The 22,332-nt window shown below is 58.8% G+C and overlaps 2 protein-coding genes across 2 annotated transcripts; one reads left to right on the top strand and one right to left on the bottom strand.

Moving 5' to 3' along the window:
* Positions 1 to 4,232: 4,232 nt before the first annotated feature.
* On the top strand, positions 4,233 to 6,857 carry CBX8 (chromobox 8). Its single transcript, XM_006199565.4, has 5 exons — positions 4,233 to 4,413; positions 4,787 to 4,830; positions 5,013 to 5,078; positions 5,204 to 5,270; positions 5,716 to 6,857. Exons 1-5 carry the CDS (start codon positions 4,345 to 4,347, stop codon positions 6,601 to 6,603), a joined length of 1,134 nt encoding a protein of 377 aa, XP_006199627.2. The 5' UTR covers positions 4,233 to 4,344; the 3' UTR covers positions 6,604 to 6,857.
* A 5,836-nt stretch (positions 6,858 to 12,693) lies between these two features.
* On the bottom strand, positions 12,694 to 21,857 carry CBX2 (chromobox 2). Its single transcript, XM_072939756.1, has 5 exons — positions 21,691 to 21,857; positions 21,576 to 21,619; positions 20,526 to 20,591; positions 18,200 to 18,305; positions 12,694 to 16,886 (listed from the first exon to the last, which is right to left on the bottom strand). Exons 1-5 carry the CDS (start codon positions 21,760 to 21,762, stop codon positions 15,579 to 15,581), a joined length of 1,596 nt encoding a protein of 531 aa, XP_072795857.1. The 5' UTR covers positions 21,763 to 21,857; the 3' UTR covers positions 12,694 to 15,578.
* Positions 21,858 to 22,332: the final 475 nt, after the last annotated feature.

The raw sequence follows: 22,332 nt of genomic DNA, 5'->3' as shown, positions 1-22,332 counted from the left end.
TGCCCACGTGGCCACACCTCGGAGCCATCCGCGCTCACTTTATAGCCGGCCCCGCTGTCGCGCCCGAGGCAAACGGTTGGGTTCCAAATCCGCCCGCGTCCGAGGCCAAGACCATGCAGGTCCGACGCCCGCCAAGCCGCGGAGTTGAAACGCTCCCAATGAACGAGCCGAGGCCCGGCCTCACCCTCGAGCTACAGGACGCCCTGGGGCTTGCTGGTCTGGCCAGCGACCCAGGAGCCCAGCGCCTAGCCTCAGCGGGTTCCTCCTCTTTCCTCTCCTCTGACCTCGCCAGCCTCCAGCCTCCAGCCTCCTTCCCGGGAGCTGAGTCTCGGGGCAGCGGACACGGGGTGGTCTAAAAGAGCTCCTGGACCCAGGGATGCCTCCAGGTGAAAGAGACGGGCGCAGGGAGCACAGGGTCCGGACACCTTCGGGAGAGTGGGCCAAGGGCTGGGTCTGGCTCTTAGGCGTCGGCAGCAGGTTGGAGGCCCTTTGTTGGGAAGGGAAGTGGCAGGCGTGTGCCCAGTTCACCAAAACGAATGAAGAATCGGGTAGGAAACCCAGGGGTTCGGGAAGCAGGTGTCCCGAGGTGGGCGGGAGTCTATTTTTCCATAAACAAAGAAACAAGGCTGCTTATCCCCGGAACTTAGGACGTGGAGTGAAGGCTGCGAAGAGAATCACCGACAATTTCCTTCATAAAAATGCGATCTGAGAACATTTGATTTCCACTTTCACTCCCCCCGCCCCCCTCCCCAACACACGCACTGTCTCCAAAGACACTCAAATTGCAGCCATATGGGGCTAAAGTAATAGGAAGCAGTTACCTTATTTACTGCAGTGGCGGCGCACGCGAACCTGCCAGACGCATTCGAATGACCTCCAGTCCGTGGAATTAAGAGCAGAAGGTTCTTGTTCTTTGAAGCTTTGTTTTGTTTACATCCAGAGGTGTACATGAGAAAAGCAGCTATCTAACTCTGAAGGAGAAAAGCGGTTGTGTGGAGGAAATAAGGGAGGTGGTGAAAATTGATCAATAAGAAAGGTGGGGAGCGAGGTTCCTCCTTCCCTTGGTTTATAAAACAGTGCCACCGGCTGATCACTTTGAAAGAACTGGCCAGGACTCAGAAGGAATGACGCCTCTACCACCCACCCCAGGCCTCTCCCGGCACATACAGGCATCCTGCCGCGCCCACCACGAGGCCCCAGCTCTGCGTTACTGCGGGAGCTACAAACCCATTTCTCAGACTGCCACCTGCCTCCAAACTGTTGGGGAATTGAGAGGTCATCCAATGACCAGTGTTCACACTGACTGCAACCCTGCTCTCTCTTGAACATCTGGCAGGGGTGCGGTGCGCCAGGAAGGGGTGAGGCACACATCCCACCCCCAAGTCAGGGGTTTCTTCCCCACGCCCTCACCCTCTGCGGGACGGAGTTTGCTGCCGACAAGAACGGGGCTTGGTCTGATTGTTCTTAGGTTGTTCTATGCCTCTCGTTTCCTTCTGGATCGAGTTCCACCTTTGCTATGGGCTCTGCAGGAATCCCCGACGTGGGCAAACTCAGACACCGCATAAGCAATACTTTTGTTTAGAACAAGTGTTTTCACCACCAGACATAAAGACAGGCGTAAAAATGCGGCGGAAAAGCGAAAAATTTTTTGCTAAATACCCTCCGAAGGAGGGGGCCGTGCATCAGGGTTTTCATTTCCCCACTTCAAGCTTCGGAGGCATTTAGGCAAAGAAGGAAAAAGAGAGGGAAGGAGGGAGCGAGGGAGGAAGGAAAAAAGGAAAGAAGAGAAGCACCGGGAGGGAGAAGCTGAGCTAACTTTCTCAGCGTGAAACTGAAACCGTCGACCTCTGCACGCCTCGTGCAAACTCCGGGTCTGTAAAGGCACCCAACGCAAACACAACTCCCGGGAACAGGGCTCCAGAAACCCCATCTGAAGGGAAACCGCCACCCTCTGCGGGCGCGGGCCGGCTTGCGAGGGGGAGGGGGAGGGCGGGGGACGAGGCGAGTCTGGTCCTCCAGCCCGCTCTGGGCAGGCTCCCTCTCTCCGGCTCCAGGGTGGCCCTGGGGTGCCCGGGGAACTTGGGCGGCCGGCGCGCGGCTGGGGCGGCCCGGCAGCCGCCGTCGCCCACAGCGGGCAGCGGATTCCAAGAGGGTGCGGGAGGGGCGTGCGGCGCGACCCGGGCCCGGGGCGGAGGGTGGGCTTTCTCTGGGCGGGGAAACCAGACACTTGCAGGCGGCTGAGGCCGACTTTATTTTTACTGCCCAAACTGTTGGAAAGTATTTAAGCTTAAACAGAAACAGCTGTATCGCTGGCACCGGCCAACGAAACTATTTGTTACCGGGAATGACTTTGTATGATTAAGGACACGGTCGTCGGCGGCCTCTCGCGGGCAGCCCGCGCGGGTCGCCGGGGCGATCTGGGCGTCGCCAGTTCGCTGTTTGATAAGACCGAACGACCAGAGAGATGAGACTGTTAGTCTAGCACCCACTTTGTAAAGTTTGAGCAGGTCCAAAAAGTGGAACCCCGCGTTTCCAGGGGCGGGAGTGAAAGGGAGGATCGGCCGGGAGCCGCGCCTGTCCCGCGCGTCCAGGACCGCGCCGCGCCCGCCGCGCACCTAACTTTGGACAGGAGGCCGGTTTTCCGCTCTGGGCTTCTTGCCCTTTCGAGTCAGACTCCTTGGCTCTACTTTTCTTCTCTCTCTTGTTCTTTTTTCTCTCTTTCTCCCACCCCATCCCTCGCTAAGGGAAACTGCTTCCAGCCAAGTTTATCACCCATGTCTTAACTAAATCGTGGGTTTCAAGGTATAGGTGCGGTTACTTGCAGCCTGGGCGGTAAGATAAAAGGGTCGGGGATTGCTGGGCCGGGACTTGGGCTGCTGTCCCCGCCGCTGCCCAGCCACAGGTCACCGCGAGTTGACGAGGAGCGTGTGTGTGCGTGTGTGAGCACGCGAGGCATCCGGGGCCCGGCCCTCGCCCTTTCCTGGACCCCGCTACTTCGCCCGTGAGCCCCTCTCCCTCAGCCTGCACTGGATCCTGCGACGCTCCCCTGGTTTTCTCGCCAAGGGTCTGCCACGCACGTCGGGAAGAGCCGTGGACAAGAAGTGCGCGGCGCAGGCCCGGCTGGTCGCCCCGGTCCGGGAGAAGGTGGACGCTCCCCTAGCTGTGCGCCCCAACCCCAGCCAAGCTCCAGGCTCTGCTTTGGTGGTCGTCCACGCCCTCCCCCAACACACCCAGGTGTGGTGCAGGGGGCGGCTAGCGATGCTGGGGCCAAGGCCTGGTGAGGATGAGCAGCGAAGGCTGGCGGCAGGGGCAGGTGGCTCAGGGAGTCGGGGACGGGTCCGGGAGCAGGAAGAAGGTGCGCGACATCCCCCACCAGATCACGGGGTGTGGGAAGACTCGGGCGGCAACAGCGGGCCTCCGCTGGGTCTGCATTCGGCTTCTGAGTTGGGGGCGAGCGCTGGTGCCCCGCCTGACTCGCAGGGCTCGGAGGGTGGCCGAGGACAGGGTTGCGCGACAGGAGACACAGGCACATTGATTTGTTAGCGGGAAGGGGCTGGCGGCGGCGGGGGAGGCCGTTGCCATGGAGACCGAGGGTCGGCTTTGCGGCTCCGGGGGAGGGGGCCGAGAGGGAGATCAGGCGAGGGGCGCGTAGCCGGCTCTTGGGGTTCGGGTGCGGCCCGCGGTGCCCCAGCACCTGTGCATTGTGCATTGTGCGGCGCGGGGGCGGGGGGGGGAGGGGAGGGCGCGAGTTCGGGATGTGGGGGTGGGGCTGGCCGGGGTCGCCGAGGGGGAGGGGCCTGGCTGACACCGCCGCAGGGGTCCCAGCGAGAGCTGTGGGGGACGCTGAGCACCGCAGGGACAACTTGGCGGCGGGGGAGGGGGCCCTGGTGGGTACAGAGGGTGGAAGGCCCCCCTGCCAGCCCCACAGACTGACAGCGGCGGAGCCCGCCCTCCGGCTCTACGTCACTTCCGGCGGCGCCCCCCCCCCGCTTTCAGTCTCTGGAGTCGCCTTGGACTCCGCCCCCTGGCGATTGGAACGCGGGTCACGTAGCAACGCGGGGGAGAAAGCGAGAGGGGCGTGGCCCGGAGCTCGCCCAATCAGCGCACGGGAGAGCAGGCCCTGGCCGCTCGGCTTTAGCAACGTCGTTAGCAACACGTGGGGCGGGAGGAAGCTCGGGGCGGGCGGGGAGGAGGGAGCTGAGTGCGGGAGGGGGCGGGGAGGGAGCGAGCGCGCGGGAGGGGGGAGGAGAACTGACGTCAGCGGGAGAGTATTATGGTCTGTCGTGCGCTGGCTGCTGCTTTTCTGCTCCTGGAAGCGGCCAAGGGGGGAAGCGGCGAGTCAACATGGAGCTTTCAGCGGTGGGGGAGCGGGTGTTCGCGGCCGAAGCCCTCCTGAAGCGGCGCATACGGAAAGTAGGTGCCCCCGGGCCTTGGGCCGAGCTCTCCCCTCCCGGCCCGGGTTCCCTCCCCCTGCTGCAGCCCAGCTTCCCTTCCCCCAGGTCCCAGAAGCGGCCGCGGCCGTGGCGGCGGCTCTGAGCCCAAGCGCTTTCCTTAGACTTGCAGCGATGCACAGATTGCATGGGTGGGGGGCGGGGTGGGGGGTAATGAATGCCGGTGCATGCACTTTGTGCAGCGTTTCGTGCAGGGGGTGATGCAGCGGGCGCGTGCCTTTCGCGGTGGGATTTCGCGCATTCATTCGGTGCATGCATTTTTTGCATGTATTTCTCGTGTCCTCGTCATGCATTTCTGCCTGTGCACACACACATTTTCCTTTTTGCATCCGCAGGGACGCATGGAATACCTCGTGAAATGGAAGGGCTGGTCGCAGAAGTAAGTAGGTTCTAAGCAGTTCTCAACCCCAGGCTGTTATTCGGGAGCTTTCTTTCTTCCTCTTTTTTTTCCTTTACATTGAAATACAATACAATGCAACAAGAAAAGTTACAGACATACACACACACACACTGCTCTTTCCCTGCTCCCGGGACTGACGCCCACTTCTTGATTCCCTTTAGGTACAGCACATGGGAACCCGAAGAAAACATCCTGGATGCTCGCCTGCTCGCAGCCTTTGAGGAAAGGTACAGGCCCTTCTAAGCTTCAGTTTCTCACTTAGGAACACGAAGGGAGGCTCCTGCCCAGCCTGAACTAGAGTACCACTTGGCTTCTTTACTCACACACTCTTCTCCCTCCTCCCTTTCTGCAGGGAACGAGAGATGGAGCTCTATGGCCCCAAAAAGCGAGGACCCAAACCCAAAACTTTCTTGCTCAAGGTAGGATGGCAGTGTCCAATGGTGGGCAGCAATGCTGTTGTGTCAGTTTGTCGGAAGTGGGTCCCTGAGGGCTTGTGACCCAGTGGGGTGTTCTATTCGTAATCTAGGAGGGAGTCTCCAGACAGGCTGTCACCTGGTCAGTAGCACCGCCAAGGGCTGTCTTGGGGGGAGGAGCTTAGCCACACTAAAATTCCTTTATTGGACCCAACCCCCGCCCCAGCTATCTCAAATAGACATATAATCGAATACAAGAATTGTGCCTGGTGCACAGACAAACGCTCTGCCCTTTCCTCCAGACTGCTACCCCTAAGGTTCATCCCCACCTTTACAGAAATTCTAAGGTATCAGAGAGTAAAGCAGGGAGGCTGGGGCTGGAAGAGGGGTTTTGGGGGGAGGGGTGAACAGGGCCCTGCTTTGCTCTTGACACTGCCTTCTCTTCTTGCAGGCCCAGGCCAAGGCCAAGGCCAAAACTTATGAGTTCCGAAGTGACTCGGCTCGAGGCATCCGGATCCCCTACCCTGGCCGCTCGCCCCAGGAACTGGCCTCTACTTCCCGGGCCCGTGAGGGCCTGCGGAACATGGGTCTGTCCCCGCCAGGGAGCAGCAGCAGCACCAGCAGCACCTGCCGAGTGGAGCCCCCTCGGGACCGTGAGCGGGATCGGGAGCGCGAGAGGGAGAGGGAACGAGAGCGGGAGCGCGAGCGGGGCTCAGGCCGCGCAGAGGACAAACCCAGCTCGCCAGGTGACAGCTCCAAGAAGCGAGGTCCCAAGCCCCGGAAGGAGCTCCTGGACCCCTCACAGAGGCCCTTGGGAGAACCCAGTGATGGCCTCGGAGATTACCTCAAGGGCAGGAAGCTGGACGACGCTGCTTCCGGGGCAGGAAAGTTCCCAGCTGGCCACAGTGTGATCCAGCTGGCTCGAAGGCAGGACTCAGACCTGGCCCAGTGTGGTGTGGCCAGCCCCAGCCCAGCTGAGGCCACGGGCAAACTGGCTGTGGACACCTTTCCGGCCAGGGTCATAAAGCACAGGGCTGCCTTCCTGGAGGCCAAAGGCCAGGGCACCCTGGACCCTGGTGGCCCCCGGGTCCGGCATGGCTCAGGCACCCCCAGCTCTGTGGGGGGTTTGTATCGGGACATGGGGGCTCAAGGGGGAAGGCCCTCCCTCATCGCCAGGATCCCAGTGGCCAGAATCCTGGGGGACCCAGAGGAAGAATCCTGGAGCCCCTCTCTGACCAACCTGGAGAAGGTGGTGGTCACCGACGTGACCTCAAACTTTTTGACCGTCACCATTAAGGAAAGTAACACGGACCAAGGCTTTTTTAAAGAGAAAAGATGAATTGCTGGGTGGGTGATTCCAGGACAAGAGAGCAGGAGAGAGAGTGAGAGTGCAAACTTGGTATAATGCTTTTTATTTCTGGGTGGGAGGCGGCCTTCTGGCTGGTCCTGTCCCTTCCCTGACTTCACACACCCCAGCTCCTTTCATTCCTCCCCCTCAGTTTTGGTTGGAAAGATTATCTCTAGAGTTATATTTTCTATTAGATGTAAATATGTTATTTAAGAAAAAAATCTAAATATATATATTTCAACTCTTGAAGTTGTTTTATTTAAACAAGGAGAGAGAGACTCAGTGTGGTTTAGTTGGGGGAGACAGGCTAAGTTGGGGCAGGAGGGGCTGGACAGCCACCCAGGGCACTAGGGAGGATGGGGACCTGGGTACTGGGCCTGGGAGGGTGCCTGGAGGGACTCAGCTGCCCACCTCACCCCTCCTTCCTTTTCCTCCAGCCCGGGCAGACCCCTGAAACCAAGGCAGGACCCGGATTTTTTCTCTCTTCCTATTGGTTGGCCAGGCCAACAAAAGGTTGGCTCCCCAATCAGAAAGAAAGGGGGTGGGGTCAGTCAGTCTGTTTTTCTTTTCTTTTCTTTTCTTTTCTTTTCTTTTCTTTTCTTTTCTTTTCTTTTCTTTTCTTTTCTTTTCTTTTCTTTTTTTTTTCAGATTAAGAAATCTGTTGGGGGAAAACAAAGTATTAACTTGAATAACTTTTTTGTGTGTGAGGTTGAAGGTAAAAAGTTGCGGGTGGGTGGGGAGCAGTAGATTTACCCCAGGACCACACCGGGAAATGCACTTTACGGGAGATGTGTGTGTTGTGCACGCAGATCTGATCGTGTGTATGTCATGTGGACAAAGTCTCCCAGTTCCCTCGATTCCTTACTCCACAGAAAGAAAAGAAATCCAGCGGATCTGTTTACATTCCCGAAATGCCAGGATAAATTGGGAGGATTGCATGTCAGTGCCCAGAGTTCGAGACAGTTGTTGTTTTACAAGAAAAGTGTTTGGGGTAGACTTTTCCTTTTCGCGTCCTCTAGCTTCGCCAGAAGAGACGGTGGCCCCCACCTCCCAGGAAGAGTTGGACTAGCCTGCCTCCCTCCCTCGGGGAGGGCGGGCGCCAGCTCTCCAGCGGACCCATGGCCAGACAGGCCCACCCTGGGGGACCCACGGAGGGAGGCCCGGCCGGGAGTGGGGGCTTCGCACCCAGGCCCTGGCCATTGCCTGGCTAGGAGTGCAGTGGAGGGTCTGGGCTCGGGGCTCGGGGCTCGGAGCAGGGCAGGACTCGCATCCCGGCGGCTTTAGCGGGGGTTAGGGGAAGGAGGGGCAAGGCGAGGTTTCTATCCAAGAGTGCGCATCAGAACTTTTTCTTTTTTCTTTTTTTTTCCTCCCTTCTTAAAAGCAAAAGCTATAATTTATAGGCCTTTTCGATTCGCGGAGTGTTCTCTATTTGAACTCGACATTCAAACTCCGCCAGAGGGGGAGGGAGGAGCGGGAGTTGGAGAAGAGACGGCCGGCGCGGCTGGGGAGGCCTTGCGCGGCGGCAGGTCCCTGGACACCCCCGCCCCGGCAGACTCGTGATCACGCTGCGCTCCAAGGACGCTGAACACGAGCCCCTCTTTTGACTCATAAGCACAAATCTGTCCCCCCTCAAACCCCGTCCCTTAGAGGACTGATCCTGCGGCCTCCCGTCCTCCCCCAACCTTAAAGGGCCAGTGAAGATCTAACTTCCCATTGCTTATTGAGGGAGGGGCGTGGGGGCCCTGAGCGCTGGGAGGAAGCACAGACTTGGGGTGAGAGGCGGGGAGCCGGGGCTTGGGGGGAGCTTCTCAGTGCGGGGGCGGGGGGGGAGGGGTACAGGGCGGGAGCCCCAGCCTGGTTCTCCGCACTCCCCCTATTCCCACCTCCCGCTTCTCAGCCTCTCTCTCCTCCAGACTTTCTTGCCTTTGAAATGAGGGGCTAAAAAAGAGGAAGATGGTGTACTACAAGGTTTAAAAATAAAAATCAAATTGCGCCTATGAAGAGAAGCCCCTGCAATGGGAATGGATTTTTATCTGCTCACATTTGTAAAACTGGTATTTTAGACTTTGTATAAAGAAGCGCCGTTGACCGAGTGTATCTATTTAAATATCGACGCTATTTTCAGATGAAACTTCATTGAAGGAACATGTCTGTTACGGTAACTCCGGGACACGTGTCTTTACCTGGCTGCCGCCTTCCCTCCCTCCCTTCGCCCCCTCTCCCTACCTCAGGGCTGACTATGACCCTTTCCTCCGACCTTCCCGGGTCAGCCTGGTTCTGCCCCACCGCCCCTCTGTCCTGCCGTCTGTCCGTGGCCGTGTGCGTGTCTCCTTCGCTCGCTCTTGCGACGTTGACCTGGGGGTGGGTGGGCAGGGCTGGGGACTCGTGGCTGGGAGTCTGCAACCGCGCGGAATGTGCGTGTGTTGGGTTTATTTAATTCTAAGATTTGTAGAAATCTCGAATCGATCTCCGCCTCAGCTCAAGAGTGAAGCTTCAGTACCTATCTTCTGCGGTTGTGAATGTCTGTATCCAATACTGCTTTTTACGTGTTAAATATATACTTTGTAAATAGAGACGTGTCTTGGGTTTTATTTCCTCCTCCCCCCGCCCCTGGAGAAGAGGGAAGAGGTGCCCTGGGAGGAGAGGTGGCTTGCTCAGTACCCATCCCGTCCACTTCTCTGGTCCGCTGGTCCTGGGACGATTACAATCCCAGTAGGCCCTTCCCCAACTAGGGGTACTCAAACCCGGCAGGGGTAAGGGAGTAGTCTTGGGAGGGAGCGGAGTGTGACCCTCCCTAACCTCCCAAGGGAAGGTTGTGGTTTTCCTCACCTACCGACTGCACTTCTCTGGAGTCTGGGCAGAACTCGGGGACTCCGCGAGGTTGGGTGCGACCTCTGGGTTCCCCTTTCTTCTGGCCCGACTCCCCGCCAGCGCACCCCACCTCCAGGCCTGATGTCCCGGTCCTGGACTCCCGGAGCCTCCCTGCCGCGCTCCCCAGGCGTTCCCTGACTGCTCCCTAGTGCTGTCATGGGACCCGCCCCCTAGAACCACCTAGCCTCGCCAGCGCTCCCCGAAATGCAGCGCCTCGCGCCTATTGATTGAAGAATTGAGTTCGCGGGTATTGCTAGGCAACTGGCTGCTCCGCCGGCTCAGAGCTAGCTGATGTGATTAGTGAACCCGAAGCTGCCGCGCCGAAGCCCCGCGCCCCCCTCCCCCGCCCACGGCCTCTCTGTCCCCGGTCTTCTTGGGGGCAGCACCTCCAGTGCTGGGCTAGGCACATTCCGGGGAGAGCAGAGCGCAGGGTCGGGTGGGGGCTTCTCAGATTTTCCTGGCCGCAGGCTTTTCAGCAGTGGGGCGGGGTCGTGAAGCCAGCACCAGAGAGCTACCCTGGGGACCCCAAAGAGGCCACCGCCCTGAGCTCAGTTCCACCCCTATATGCCCAGCAGACGTTGCCCCGCAGAAGAGCGCGGATCTAGGCGCACTGGCACAGCCGGAAGAGAGGGGCATCGGCAAGCACTGGCCCGTGCATCTCCTGCCCTTGGCCACTGAGTCAGTGACCCCGCATTTGTTGGAGCTCTCCCAGCCTCCTTCCCTGAGTCTGTGACCTGTGTGAGGTCCCGGGAGGGAAGGAGCAGCCCGGTGCCTGGGCTTGGGACGCAGTGGGTCACCCTTCGGAAGTGAGGGGCCGGGCAGGTGGGCAGTCAGAGGGTGGGGAGCAGAGTAGGGTACCCCTGCGAAGCGGCCAGGTGGCCAGCCTCCAAACTGTGACCGAGGTGGAGCGGCGGGACTCCCTGCCTCAAGGGTTTCCTGAGTGTCTGGTCAGGGAGTGGACTCTCGCTTATGGAGAGAGGAAGATGGGAGGCCGCCAGCTTTGCCCCCTTTCCCCGGTTGGCTGACCATGACCAGCCTCAGTTCTGACCAGGTGTTTCTTCTGAGGGTTTCAGTCCCTCGGGCGGATTCTCCGGGAAAGCGACCAGGTATGGAGGCTTTGGCCTGCGTGCCTCTGGCCGGGGCTGTTTCTCTGCGTCTTGAAGGCAGGGCCGGTTGGGGGGGCTGCCACCAGCGCGGAGCCTGGCTCAGCACACACTGGCTGAACTGGAGTCTTTATGGCTCTTCGGAGAGAGTCGAATCGGATCGATTTTTTTTTTTTGTCCCTTTGATGCTTACAGCGCAGGGATCCTAGGGGAGGCCCGTGCTGTGAACAAGAGGCCCGACGGCGAACAAGCCTGTCCTAGAACTCTGGGGACTCATTTTCTGATTTTCTCTTCTCACCCCAAAGTCCCCCAGGACCAGAAGGGGCCTGGAACCCGGCTGGAATTCGAGATGGGAGCAGCTCAGTGCTTGGCGGGCCTGGACACGAGGTAAGAGGCTGTGGCCTAGGGCCGCGGCTTCCTTCTTGACTTCGGAAATGGGGGGTGCTGGGGGCATCTCAGAGAGCTCTCGGGGTGTAGGTCGTGCAATTCTGTTCCTCAGGGCAGCTCAGAGCCCCGGTGGGGAATGTTCCCGGCGCGTCCAAAGCGCCAGTGGCCTGAACTTCGCGGGTCGCGCGCGCCCTCTAGAGGCGATGGTCTCAGCCTTTCTCCTTGGAGCCCAACCCCTCCCAGGCGGCGGTGCCTTTCAGGGTCCTGAAGGAGCATGGAGCTCCTCAGCTCCCCCAGCCGAAAGTACGTTAGAGTGGGCCACCATGGGCGCCTCTCTGCACCCTCCCTGCGGCCAGGCCCTCCAGCCGCAAGGTGGTAGGCAGGAAGGAGGTGTCCAGCCGGCCGGATTCACATCCCCGCAGCCTGGCGACACCCACCGCGCCAGGAGCCCTCGGGCTGGACGGGACGGCGCGGGGCTGAGCCCGCCCCGGGGAGGCCGCCGGCCGGCCCCTCGGGCCGGTTCGGGCCCTTTGGCAGCCCAGCTCATTCTTCTGGGAAGGCGGTGGATTAGGCGATCAGATCAGTAGCGCAGAAACTAACAAAGGCCAGTGTGGGTCCGGGCCCCCAGCACCCATCTGGCGGGTGCTCTGTAGAAGCGGGCTGGCCACCGGGGACGGCGGGGCTCCTGGGTCTCCAGTCTGCTCCTTCCTGGCCATCCCCAGCCCTTCTCCAGCTCTCAGAAGTGGGAGGACGGGAAGGCTGGGGTTCCTGACCACCTTCTCCAGAACAAAACAGCTCCAGCCTCTGAAGGCACAACAAAAGAAAATACACCAGCAGCCGTCCCGGCAAGGAGTCTGACTGCAAATTCGCAGGCCTTTCCTGGAGCCTGGCAGAGCCGGAGGCTGCATTTCTAATTGTTGGGAATCTCCTGAACTAAAGCATTCAGGCCTGCGCCCCAACTGGCCCTTTAACCAGTGGCAGCCAACATCCAGGCCCAGCTTCTCCTCACTTCAGAGGGAGCTTCATTCTCCCTGCGGGCTGAAATTTATGAATAAATTCATGCTGAAGGTAATGCAAACCTTAAAGGAGCAGGGAAGGTATCTAGTAAGCAAATCATCGCTCTATTATGAGCCATGGGTTAGGAGTCGCAGTAGTACCGCTGACTCAAAGCTTCTTGCGCTTCGTGGCACCTCCACTGGAATTTTATGGCCGTGTCCTTTTAAAGTGTTACCACATGTGGTGGACTCAAGAGGTTCAGCAGCTTTCCAACAGTTGTATCATTGGATACTGGGTGTGTGTGTGAATTTTGGTTTGTTTTAATCTGAAGTGATCAGTTTCTGGCAGATGTCTCGAAGCGCGTTCATGATGTATTGCAGCATCCCTGCCCCCCATTCACTAGATGCCACTAGCAACACCACTCTCCCCTGCCCCCGAGTTGTGACAAACCAAAACTGTCTCCAGACATCGACAAATGTCCCCTTTGGTGACAAATCACCCTCTCTGGGAAACACTGGCATGGGGACTCTTAAAATCAATCCCACCCCTTTGCTTAGAAAAACATTGTTTTTTTTGCACCCAGTTAAGTGCCTAAGCCTTTCCCAAAGCCTGTAATTTTTTCACCCCATGATTCAGTCCAGTCCAGATAAGTATTTTGCCTCAAGAATGGGAAAGTGAAGAGACTGTTTTGTTTCCAGGCATCACTCATGACATACACCAGGCCCAAAGTTAAGAAAAGAATTTATTGATATACCAAGAGTTAACAAAAAGTTGAGACGGAAATTCTCTGACACCACTTGCTAATGTCTCCCCCTGTAAAATAAATTAACATCAGTCTAAAAAAACCTGCAACCTATTGCTAGTGTTAGTTTTACAAAAATACTAGAAAATTCACAGAACCTTTAGATGCACTTGAGCAAAAATCTGTTCGTCTAGGCACTACCTCTCCCCTCCTCCCACCCCCTTCCCCCAACCATTGTGGGCTTCCTGGGGGAAGCATTTCTTTTAACTGGTTGGTCCTGATTGAATATGGGGGCTGGGCTGCTGTCCTGTTTCAACAAAGATCTTAAGTCTCCCAGGGCAATAACATATCCACTTTTGTTCTCTCTTTAAAAAAAGCAGCCAGCCAGCCATAGTTTAAAGCAATTAGAAGCGGCATACATGAATGATTTGGCTTTTTTTTTTAAATTAAAAAACACAAATCAAGCCAGTGACTGGCAACAGTCCAGAGCTCTGGTCCTCCCCAAAGTTGTCCCCTGACAAAACCTCTAGGCCCAGCGCCCTTAGTCATGTCAGAATTTTGAGTGTAACAAGAACTAGGAACACTCTTTTTGGTACCAAAAAATATATATAAAAATATGCCAAATCTTCTAAAGAGGACAGACTGGCCACCTCTTCCTATGTATTACAAAAGCAAAGAGAAAGACAAGATAGGATTAACACGCCCGTTCAGTACACACAGGGAAAGCCTGCAGGATAAAGAAATGAATCTCGAGTCAGATGTGTGACCAATGCCTAGCTCCCCCGCCGACACATAGCAGCAAATTAAAAAGTACTACTTCATTTACGGGTAAACATGACAACCAACCCTGAGCATCTGTCCAGTTCTTCAGCGAAGGCTGTCATGCCTGCATACAAGTGCGCACACACGCTCACCCTTTTAAACACGAACCACTCGGAGTCACAAGCACCAAGAAAAACACACAACACAGCAGGAAGGCAAAGTGGCTGGGAGTAAGGTGTTTGCAGATTCAAACTTTGGGATTGAGTAGCTGGTAAACAGAAAGGCACCTAGTGGGGCTTGGAGACCTGGCTGCTGGGGCTGTCAGGCCAGCCCAGAGCAGGGTCGCCCTGACGGCCTGGATGGGAGAGCTACTGTTGGCCTGGCTCTGCAGCCTCTAAGGCAGCGAAACACGGAGATGAGGAGCTCCTTGGAGGGGAAGGCGGCCCAGAAGAGCCCCTTCAGTCACACCCAGGGGCACGTGGGGACAGGAGGGGAAGCTGGTGCCAAGGGCCGTGTGCTGCCACCCCTTCCTTCCAGACTGTGCAGTGAGCTGGCATCTCTCCATCCCCTGCTGGGGCAGTGCAGGGGACAATTCCCGCTTCATTGCCAACTTTCCAGCTTCAGCCTGGCTGTCCAGGGCCCCCAGATCTTGGGTGCCGTTCCTGCGACAGCCAGCACAGCTACCTAGTGCAAGACTCGGGAGATGCATTTAGACGCCCCTCAACAAGGTTGTGGACATGGGTTCATCCCCAAAGGCACACTGTTGAAACTGATTTGGCTAAACAAAAGCCATCTCTTCCTATTTGGTGTGGAGGGTGAGGGAGCAGGGGAACTGGAGGTCTGGCAGGTCCACCCCGTACATTGGGTTCTCCTCTGCACTCAAGGCGATGCAGACAAGAGACCCCACATGTGCTGGCTGATGCCAGCAGATAATCGAAGCAGAAACAAAGCCCCCCCCACTTCCAACTTCCTTTTTGGCATCACAAAGACCAGTGATCCCACTCACTGATGCATCCATCTCTCAGCCCCAAGATGTCTGGTCATTCTGACCTTGGTCAGGAACCAGACCAAGGTCGCTCCGACTCGGTCACCTGGAGGAAGGCAGTCGGGCTGGCAGCTCTGGCCTTTCCTGAGGGGTCCTCTGCCAGGCGGGCTGCTCAGATTTTGTCCCATTTCCCAAATGGTACAGGGATACAGCTTCTCAGTGGGGGAGGATAACACTGAACCCCCCAGAGATGGGGGGGATTGTCAGGGGAAGGAGGTGACATCAGGTGGGCAGACGTGGGTGGGGCTGTGGTCAGTACTCACCCAGCAGCTGGAAGCCAGAGGATGGTGGGAGAGGAGACCTACTTCCAACAACTGTCCACTGCCCGGGCGGCCTGGGGCAGCATGTGGGGCCACAATTAGGACTAAGGCAGTCCTTGCACAGGCTGGCAGAATGGAGGGCAGTGGACTGACACCTGTCTCATGTTCCCCCAACCTTGGAGTCTCTTCATGTGAAATGGCTCTGGGACCAGCTCCACCCCTCCCTCCTCCATTAAGGCCTCAGCCCTTATCTGTCTGGGGTTGGGCCAGGGACAGGGAGGTGAACGGTGCCCTCACCCATGCCAGCTCAGGCACCGCTCAGACCAGCAAAGCCCCTTCCCTGCTCCCCTCGCCCCATCTTCCACACCCTGAGCAGCTCCCCAGACCTGACACCTCCCTGCAAAGCCCCATACACCGTCTCCTCCCGCCGCTGGGCAGGGAACAGCCAAGCTGGACCAGGAGAAGCCCCCTGCTCTAACACCTGAGCCCCTGGGAGATGGGGGGTGGTGAGCTGACACACTTGAGTAACATTTCGCTGAGCCACAGGTGGCCGCCGAGACTTCCTGAGGCTAGTGGGGAGCAAAGCGAAGGCCCAGAGGTAGGAATGAGGGCAAGGCCAGGCGGCAAGGTGGCAAGGCACCACGGTACCTCCCCGGCCAAAGTCACAGGGGGAGTTCCCATCCAGGCCTGCCCTTGAGGGAGGCCACTGGCCCCTGGAGAGGGTAAGGGGAGTGGGCCACATATCAAAGCAAAGCCAGAGGCCAGAGAGTGGCAGCTGAGACCCGCGCAGCCAGGCAGCGTCAGTAATGCCTCAGGCTGAAGAAGCCCACGCTGGTGGGGGACTCCTTCACCGTGACCGTGATGAGGTTGGCAGTGACGTCAGTGACGAAGACATGCTCGAGGAGGCTGCGGGGGGGCTTCCAGTCCTGGCTGGTCTGGATGGACACCGACAGGTTCTGCCCGGCGCTGGGCAGCGAGGCCGAGTCAGGGTCCGAGTCGGAGCTGCTGTCCTCCTCGCCGGTGCTCACCTCGGACAGCGCAGCTGCCTTGCGCGCTTCTCCCAAGGGCGCGTGGCCCTCTTGCCCAGAGGCCGTGTTGCCCTTGACACAGTCCCTCTTGCCTGCAGGGGTGGGCATGGCTGCCACCCTAGAGGCTAGCTTCTCACCCTTGCTGGTGTCAGTGAGCAGGCTGGCCCCGCTCCCCGCAGTGGGGCCACCCCCAGTGCCCTTCCCAGTGGCTGGGTTGGTGGCAGGGACACCCTTGGTGGCTGTGGCATGGCGGGCAGCCATGCCCACCCCCGACGTCCCGTTCTTGACGCTCTGTAAGTCCAAGACCTGGAGGCTCAGTTCCTGGGTGGGCGCAGGCTGGGGGCCAAGGCACCCCGTGGGGACCTTGCTGCCGCTGTGAGCATGTGGGGGCCCTCCTGAGCTCCCCACTTTCTGCTCCACCGCCCCACTGCTGGGGGCCTTTGGGATTTTGCTTCCAGGGGGGCTCACCCCCAGCTCCCCCTTCTGCGTCCTCACCTTGAGGTCCAGCCCTAGGCTGCACTTGCCAGTGGCCGGGGCCCTGAGAGCTAGTCTGCCGGCGGCCTGGGCCTGGCTCTGGCTCATCCGGTTCATGTAGTGCACGATGGAGCTCTGCCAGCTGATGCCGCCCCGGCTGGGGCTGCCGGCCATGCCCTTCATCAGGCTGGCCAGGTTCTCCGGGGTGGCCATGGTGCTGGGGCCACCACAAGCCTCCTTGGCGTGGGCCTTCAGGGCGGCCAGGCCAGCCACAGGGGCGCTGAGCGGAGGGGGCAGCTTGCCGGCCGGCGCCCCCAGGTCTTTCCGGGCTGTCTTCAGCACCTTGGCCAGGCTCACGGGTCTTCGGGCCGCCTTCTGCTCTGGGGGCAGGGGCTTCCGGCCCCGCTTCTTCCGGATGGGGTCCTTCAGTTCGGGCTTGGCTACCAGGATCTGGGCCTTCTTCTGAGGCACTGGGTGAGTCTCGCGGCCTCGGGGGCCCCTCTTGGCATCTAAGTCGCTGTCATCCTCTTCGTCTGAGGAAGAAGAGGAAGACGTGGAGGAAGAGGAGGAGCTGCTGGACTTGGATTTGGAGGGGGCATCAGGTTCCTGCAATGACAAAGGGGAAGAAGGTGTCACTTCTACAGCCTGGTCCCCAGGGGCGCTGGACACTTTGGAGCCAGCACCTCCTGTGATTTCCAGACCAGAAAAGCAGTCAGGAGGGAGCAATCTCACTGTCTTGTTCCAGAAAGGACCTTATAAGTTTCCACAAAACACAGTTAAAAGTGGAAAAGAACAAAGAAAAACAGATGGTCTGTAAAGTGAGCAGCAGAGGGAAACGCACACGTGCCGACCCCGGATGTCGGCTTTCCGGGGGCACACGGGGAGCTCCCTGCCCTCGGCAGACACCTGGCAAAGGGAAACTCAGCAGCAAAATTCTCGTGTCTCAGAAGGGCAGGGTGGAGTGAGCAGTGCACGTGAGAGCTCAGCCGAAAGCATGTAAGTATCTTGCTTCAACCTCCCCACTTCCAAGCTGACCCCTTCGGAACCTTCCAGTGCACAGGAAAACAAAACCCTGCCCTCCCCGTCCTCTGCACGTCACCCCCAACGCTAAGTGAGCACATCCTCCTGTTTCTCAGGTCCCCATGGAAAAGGTGCACTTTAGGGAGATAGAGCCAACACCGCTCCTGGTTACAAAGCTGGCGTGCCTCAAATTGGGGACGACGGAATCAAACTTGGGGAGTCTGGGGCCCCCCTGCCTCGCTGCCGCTTCTCTGTTCACTCCTACAGTCCCACTCAAAAGGAAGATTTTGAAGGCAAAATGAGGCTAGTATACCCTAGCCAACAACACGTGTGGCAGGGTTTCCCCAGCCCCCTGGAAGGGCAGCACCCTTGAGAGAGAAATCAAAGACTCATCAGAGACCAAGGTTGGGACCCCTTCCACACCTTGGCTCTAAGCGACTGGAGGAGGGAGGGGCCATGCCAAGGAGCCCGGGCGTGCACGCGCCTGTGGGCTGCCCTGTCAGCAGTGTGTACTTGGCATACCTACGAGCTCCTACTGTGCGCATGCTTCCTGTTTTAAGTTCCCTGTAAGCCACTGGGGGTGGGACAGCAGCAGGCAGCAGTGCAGACTGACACTGCTAGCTAGGAGAAAGGAGCGCAGAGTGGACATCAAAGGACCAGGAAACCAGCTCAGGAGGGGCTTCACCATTGCAGGGACAGGGCAGGAGGCAGAGCTGATGCCCCCTGCTGGCAGAGACTCAGGGCCGCAGCCCAGAGGGAGGCAGAGGCCAGGGTCTTCTGAGCAAGGGAAAGACTCGTGCAGAGGTGCCAGCTGGCCTCCTTCCCCAAAGCCCACAAGCCTCCTGTCACAGCCTTCCACTCGGCCCAGAGCCAGCGCTGGGAGGTCAGCAGCCACCCACCTTGAGCTTGGAGTGCCGGCTACAGGAGGACATCACCGTGTGCTTCCTCGGCCTGCCCCTGGGCCGCTTGCCTCTCTTCCGGTTCTGCACCTCCTTCTCATGTTCCCTGAAGACAAGCACCAGTCAGGGTCACAGACCTTCCCTCCTGCTGCACTGGAGCCCCCCCAGCAGTTCATCACCAGTGTCACGGCAAACACACATCCTATTAGTGAACACATCCAGGGCAGAGGTCCAGATCCAGCTCTCTGCATTATGGGTCAGTGTTATTTTTATTACCATCTACCTCATTTACATCTGGGTAAAGACAAGTCAAAGAAAATCACGCAAAGCTGGGAAAGGAACAGCTCCCAGTTTTCTCCAACTTCTCTTAAGACGGCCCTGCGCTAGTCCTGGCCACTTTCTGCAGGGAGACTGTTTTGTGCAAATGCTACAACGCCACAACTAGAAGGAGTCTTTGTGGTCTCATGGTCTACCCCCTCACTCCAAACAAGAAAGTCCAGCAACAGGGAGGTGAGGACCACTGCCCCCAGCCTCCGGCTCTCCACTGCCCACACAAAATCTCAGCAGTTGTCGGAGCACCAGGAGAACCAAGGGCTTCGGTCCTGTTCTGCGCGTGGTCTAACCAGAGCCAGTGTCCCGGCTCAGATTTCTCTCCTAGTTTCCTTTTTCTGAGCCCTCTCTGCTCTAATGGAAATACTGGTGGCGCCTGACTCCAAGGTGGCCTGGGCTCGGGAGCCAAGAGGGCTGCCTCCACCCATCAGCCCTGAAAGTCTGTATTCCAGGTTCCCTGCCACCCCCTGCCCTAGGAAGAGGCTCTACCTGGAGTAGTTTCCTGGTAATTAAAATGGGCAAACATTATCTCATTGGGGCCTGTAAGGTGATCTTGCTAAGAATCCAATTAGAACAACCAGACAGAGCTTATACTCAAGAGTAGCCCCAATTTGTCCTCCCCATGAGGCAGGAGCACTTGCGGGTCTCTGCTGACACATTAACCTGTAACCGTGGGCTCTGAGCCTGGACCACCCCTTACACTCAAAAGCCATATCCCCACACCAAGCAAATAACCGCCAGCTCCTGGCTTCCAGGGGGATCTCTGGGGTGGACCGGAGTGCAGAACATCCCCCTTCCCAGTCGTCTCTCTCCTGTGATTGAAACCAACCACCCCACAGCTCTCTTTAACTCCTGCATCAGTCTCTCGGATATCTGCTAACCCTAGTTCTCGTCTGCTGTGTTGTAACCAAAAGTGAAGTTAAGAACACACGCTCTCTCAACAGGCAGGACACTGTCTTAGAGAAAAAGGTACCAGCTCCCACCCAGGAGTTACAGGACCCAAGTTATGAATTAAACAGCAAGGAGGCTGCCGACAAGCTTTTTCAAAGGTACTGAGGCAAGCATATGCGCGCTGCATTTCTCACCCCTCCTGCCGCCCTCCCCAGATCTAGCTCTATTTTCCTCTCCACTGTCAGGGCTACTCTGAGAAGACCCAAAATGTCCTGCTACAGTGAAAAAAAAAAGTGGACACAGCTTGAGCTACCAGAGAACAGCTGGCTGGACTGACCCCATCTGGGAAAGCTTTTGAGCACCTAATTTATCTCCCTCTGCCAACGGGGCAATCCCCACCCTTGCCCCCACCAGTGTGCTCCGGAGCAGCACTCCCTGGACCCTCATGCCATCACCTGCTCCTCACCACCCTTTCCCCCGAGTATCTCAAGGAGGCCTCTCTTAACCCAAGTCTCCTACCTATAAATAGAAATGACATCTAGAATTACAGAAGTAAATTCAGCCCCTGAGACTGCAAGGGGGCCCCCCGGTGCTCACTCGGTACCAGCTGTTCTGCAGTCCCGAGAAAAAGAAATGTGTTGTTCTTGGTACAGACACACCACAATCGGCGTAACGTTCTACCATGTGCCCCAGCTCCCTCTCTGAGCCTTCTTTCACTCAATGGCACCCACGAGGAAGGCTGGGAGGCCAGGTCTGCATTTTTAGGGCAAACCTGCCATCCTGGTTTTTATTAGTGCTGTCTGTGCATTGGTCGACAGAAAAGACCAATAAGAGAAGCCAGAACTTCTCACCAAGGAACCAAGAAAGTCCATTTTTGCAAGCCTGGCTGTCACAAAGGCCAAAAGCAGCATTTACTCAGTGACTCCCAAGGTCTGGACACAGTGCTGGCCAGTCAAGGGAAGGCTGGGGGACGACTCAACTGGAATCTCAAACCACAGCCCAAGTCCAGGACCCCTGGAGGGGTAGCACGGCCCTGTACCACTGTGTGACAGGCCAGGGTCCCCCCAAAGGTCTCCCCCTCCCACAGATCTGTTAATTTTCTCACTTCTTCTGGAATGCCAGGAGCAGCCTCGGGTCCAGGATATTTTCCTCTGGTTCCCAGCTGTTGTGTCTGGAAAAGCAAAGAACAGGGTGTCCTAAAGTACCCTCCACTGACCAGCCACTTCATTAAGCAGCCAGGGAACTGGGGTGCTGGGGAGAATCCCCAAAGGTCCCGCCAACACCCAGTACAAGCTCCTGGAGACCCCGGCTCTTGAAGCCAGTACCTTGTCCTCAAATTCAAAGGGAAACCACCACCTCAACCTTCAATTAACACGCGGTCTCAGGAGAACTCCACTGTCTCCCAGGGAGGAAAACAAATCCGAGCAGAATAGAAAGTTGCAGACAGGGAAGCCCCCAAACCCTGGCCTGGAGCCAGGGAGGGAAGGGAAGGCTTGTCCAGGATGCTGAGACAGGGAGGCCGAGGGGCACAGGAACGCAGCCCAAATATTGAGAATCATGTTGCTGGCGCCCAGGCGAACACGGGCCGGGGCACCCGGAGGGGAAAGCAAAGAAAGAAATGTGGGGTCTGGAAAGAAAGGGGAACTGGGTCTGCGCTAACGCCTGTAAACAGAGCCCCTTCCGGGATGCCAAGTCCCCTCCCTCCCATTAAAAAAAAAAAAGCCCTACATCCATCAATAGAAAGCTCAGGTTACAGCGGGGAAAATACGAACAAGAGGAGGGGGGCTCGCGTCCTGCGGGGAGGGCTGAGGCGGGCGCGGGCGCATGCAACAAATGGGCGCGGGAGGAGCGCTCGGCGCAGGAGGGGAGCCGGCTGGGCGTGGGGAGAGGCAGCCCGGGTGCCGGGAGCGGGGCTGGGCCCGCCCAAGGGGGTTCCAGGGAAGCCGCCCAGCCCCGCGCCCCGCGGGCTTGTAAACAAAGAGCACCCCGCGCAGGCTGGGCGCCCCCTCCCCGCCAAGCCCCAGGAGCCCCCGCAAACTTCCCGCCCAGCCCGCGGACGCCCCCAGACGGCACAGACGATGGACCCCACGCCGCCCCCACTCCGGGCTGAGGTGGAGCGAGCGGAAAGGCGGGCGCCGCATTGTTGGGGACTCACTTGGAGGACCAGCCGCGCCACTTGACCAGGTACTCCAGCTTGCCCTGCAGGGAGAGAAGAGGCGCGTGAGCCGGGGCGGGAGGGCGCGGGCGGGAGCGGGCCGGGCCGCACGCACCTTGCGGAGCCGTTTGCTCAGGATGCACTCCGCGGCGAAGACCTGCTCGCCCACGCTGCTCAGCTCCTCCATGCTGCCGCGCGCCCCGACCCGACCGCGGCTCCCGCCGCTCCGCGAACCGCTCCCCGAACCGCCACCGCCGCCACCGCCGCCGCCGCCGCCGCCGCCGCCGCGCGCCCCGCCGGCAGCACACAAAGCACCGCCCCCGCCCCGCGCAGGCCCGCCCCGCGCAGGCGCACCTCTTCAGCGCCCGGAGCGCTGCGCGCCGGGGCCCGCCGCCCGCCCCCGCGGGCCGCCCCGGTCCGGCGTGGGCCAATGAGCGCGCGGGGGCGGGGATGGGGGCGGGGCGCGCATTGTTCACTGAGGGCACGGCTTCGCGCCCCGGGCGGGGGTCTTGCGCGCCGTGTGAGGCTAGGCTGGGCCCCGGGAACGCGCTGCGCGCGGGGGTCCACCGAGCACGGTGGGGTCCCTCGCGGAAAGGAGCGGGGAGCCTCGCGTTGAGGAGCTGGGGATCGCCACCGAGTCCCGGTTCATCTCCGGGGCGCGCCTGGCCTCCGAACTTCGTTTTCCGGGCAAAAAGCCATTGTTCTGGCCCGAAGTGGGGGGAGTTGGGACGCAGCGACGCGGCGGCTTCCTGCCCCT

Source organism: Vicugna pacos, chromosome 16 (genome assembly GCF_048564905.1).
Source record: "Vicugna pacos chromosome 16, VicPac4, whole genome shotgun sequence".
Taxonomy (NCBI): domain Eukaryota; kingdom Metazoa; phylum Chordata; class Mammalia; order Artiodactyla; family Camelidae; genus Vicugna; species Vicugna pacos.
Note: the sequence above shows the minus strand (reverse complement) of the source record. Positions and strands in the feature narration are given on the sequence as shown.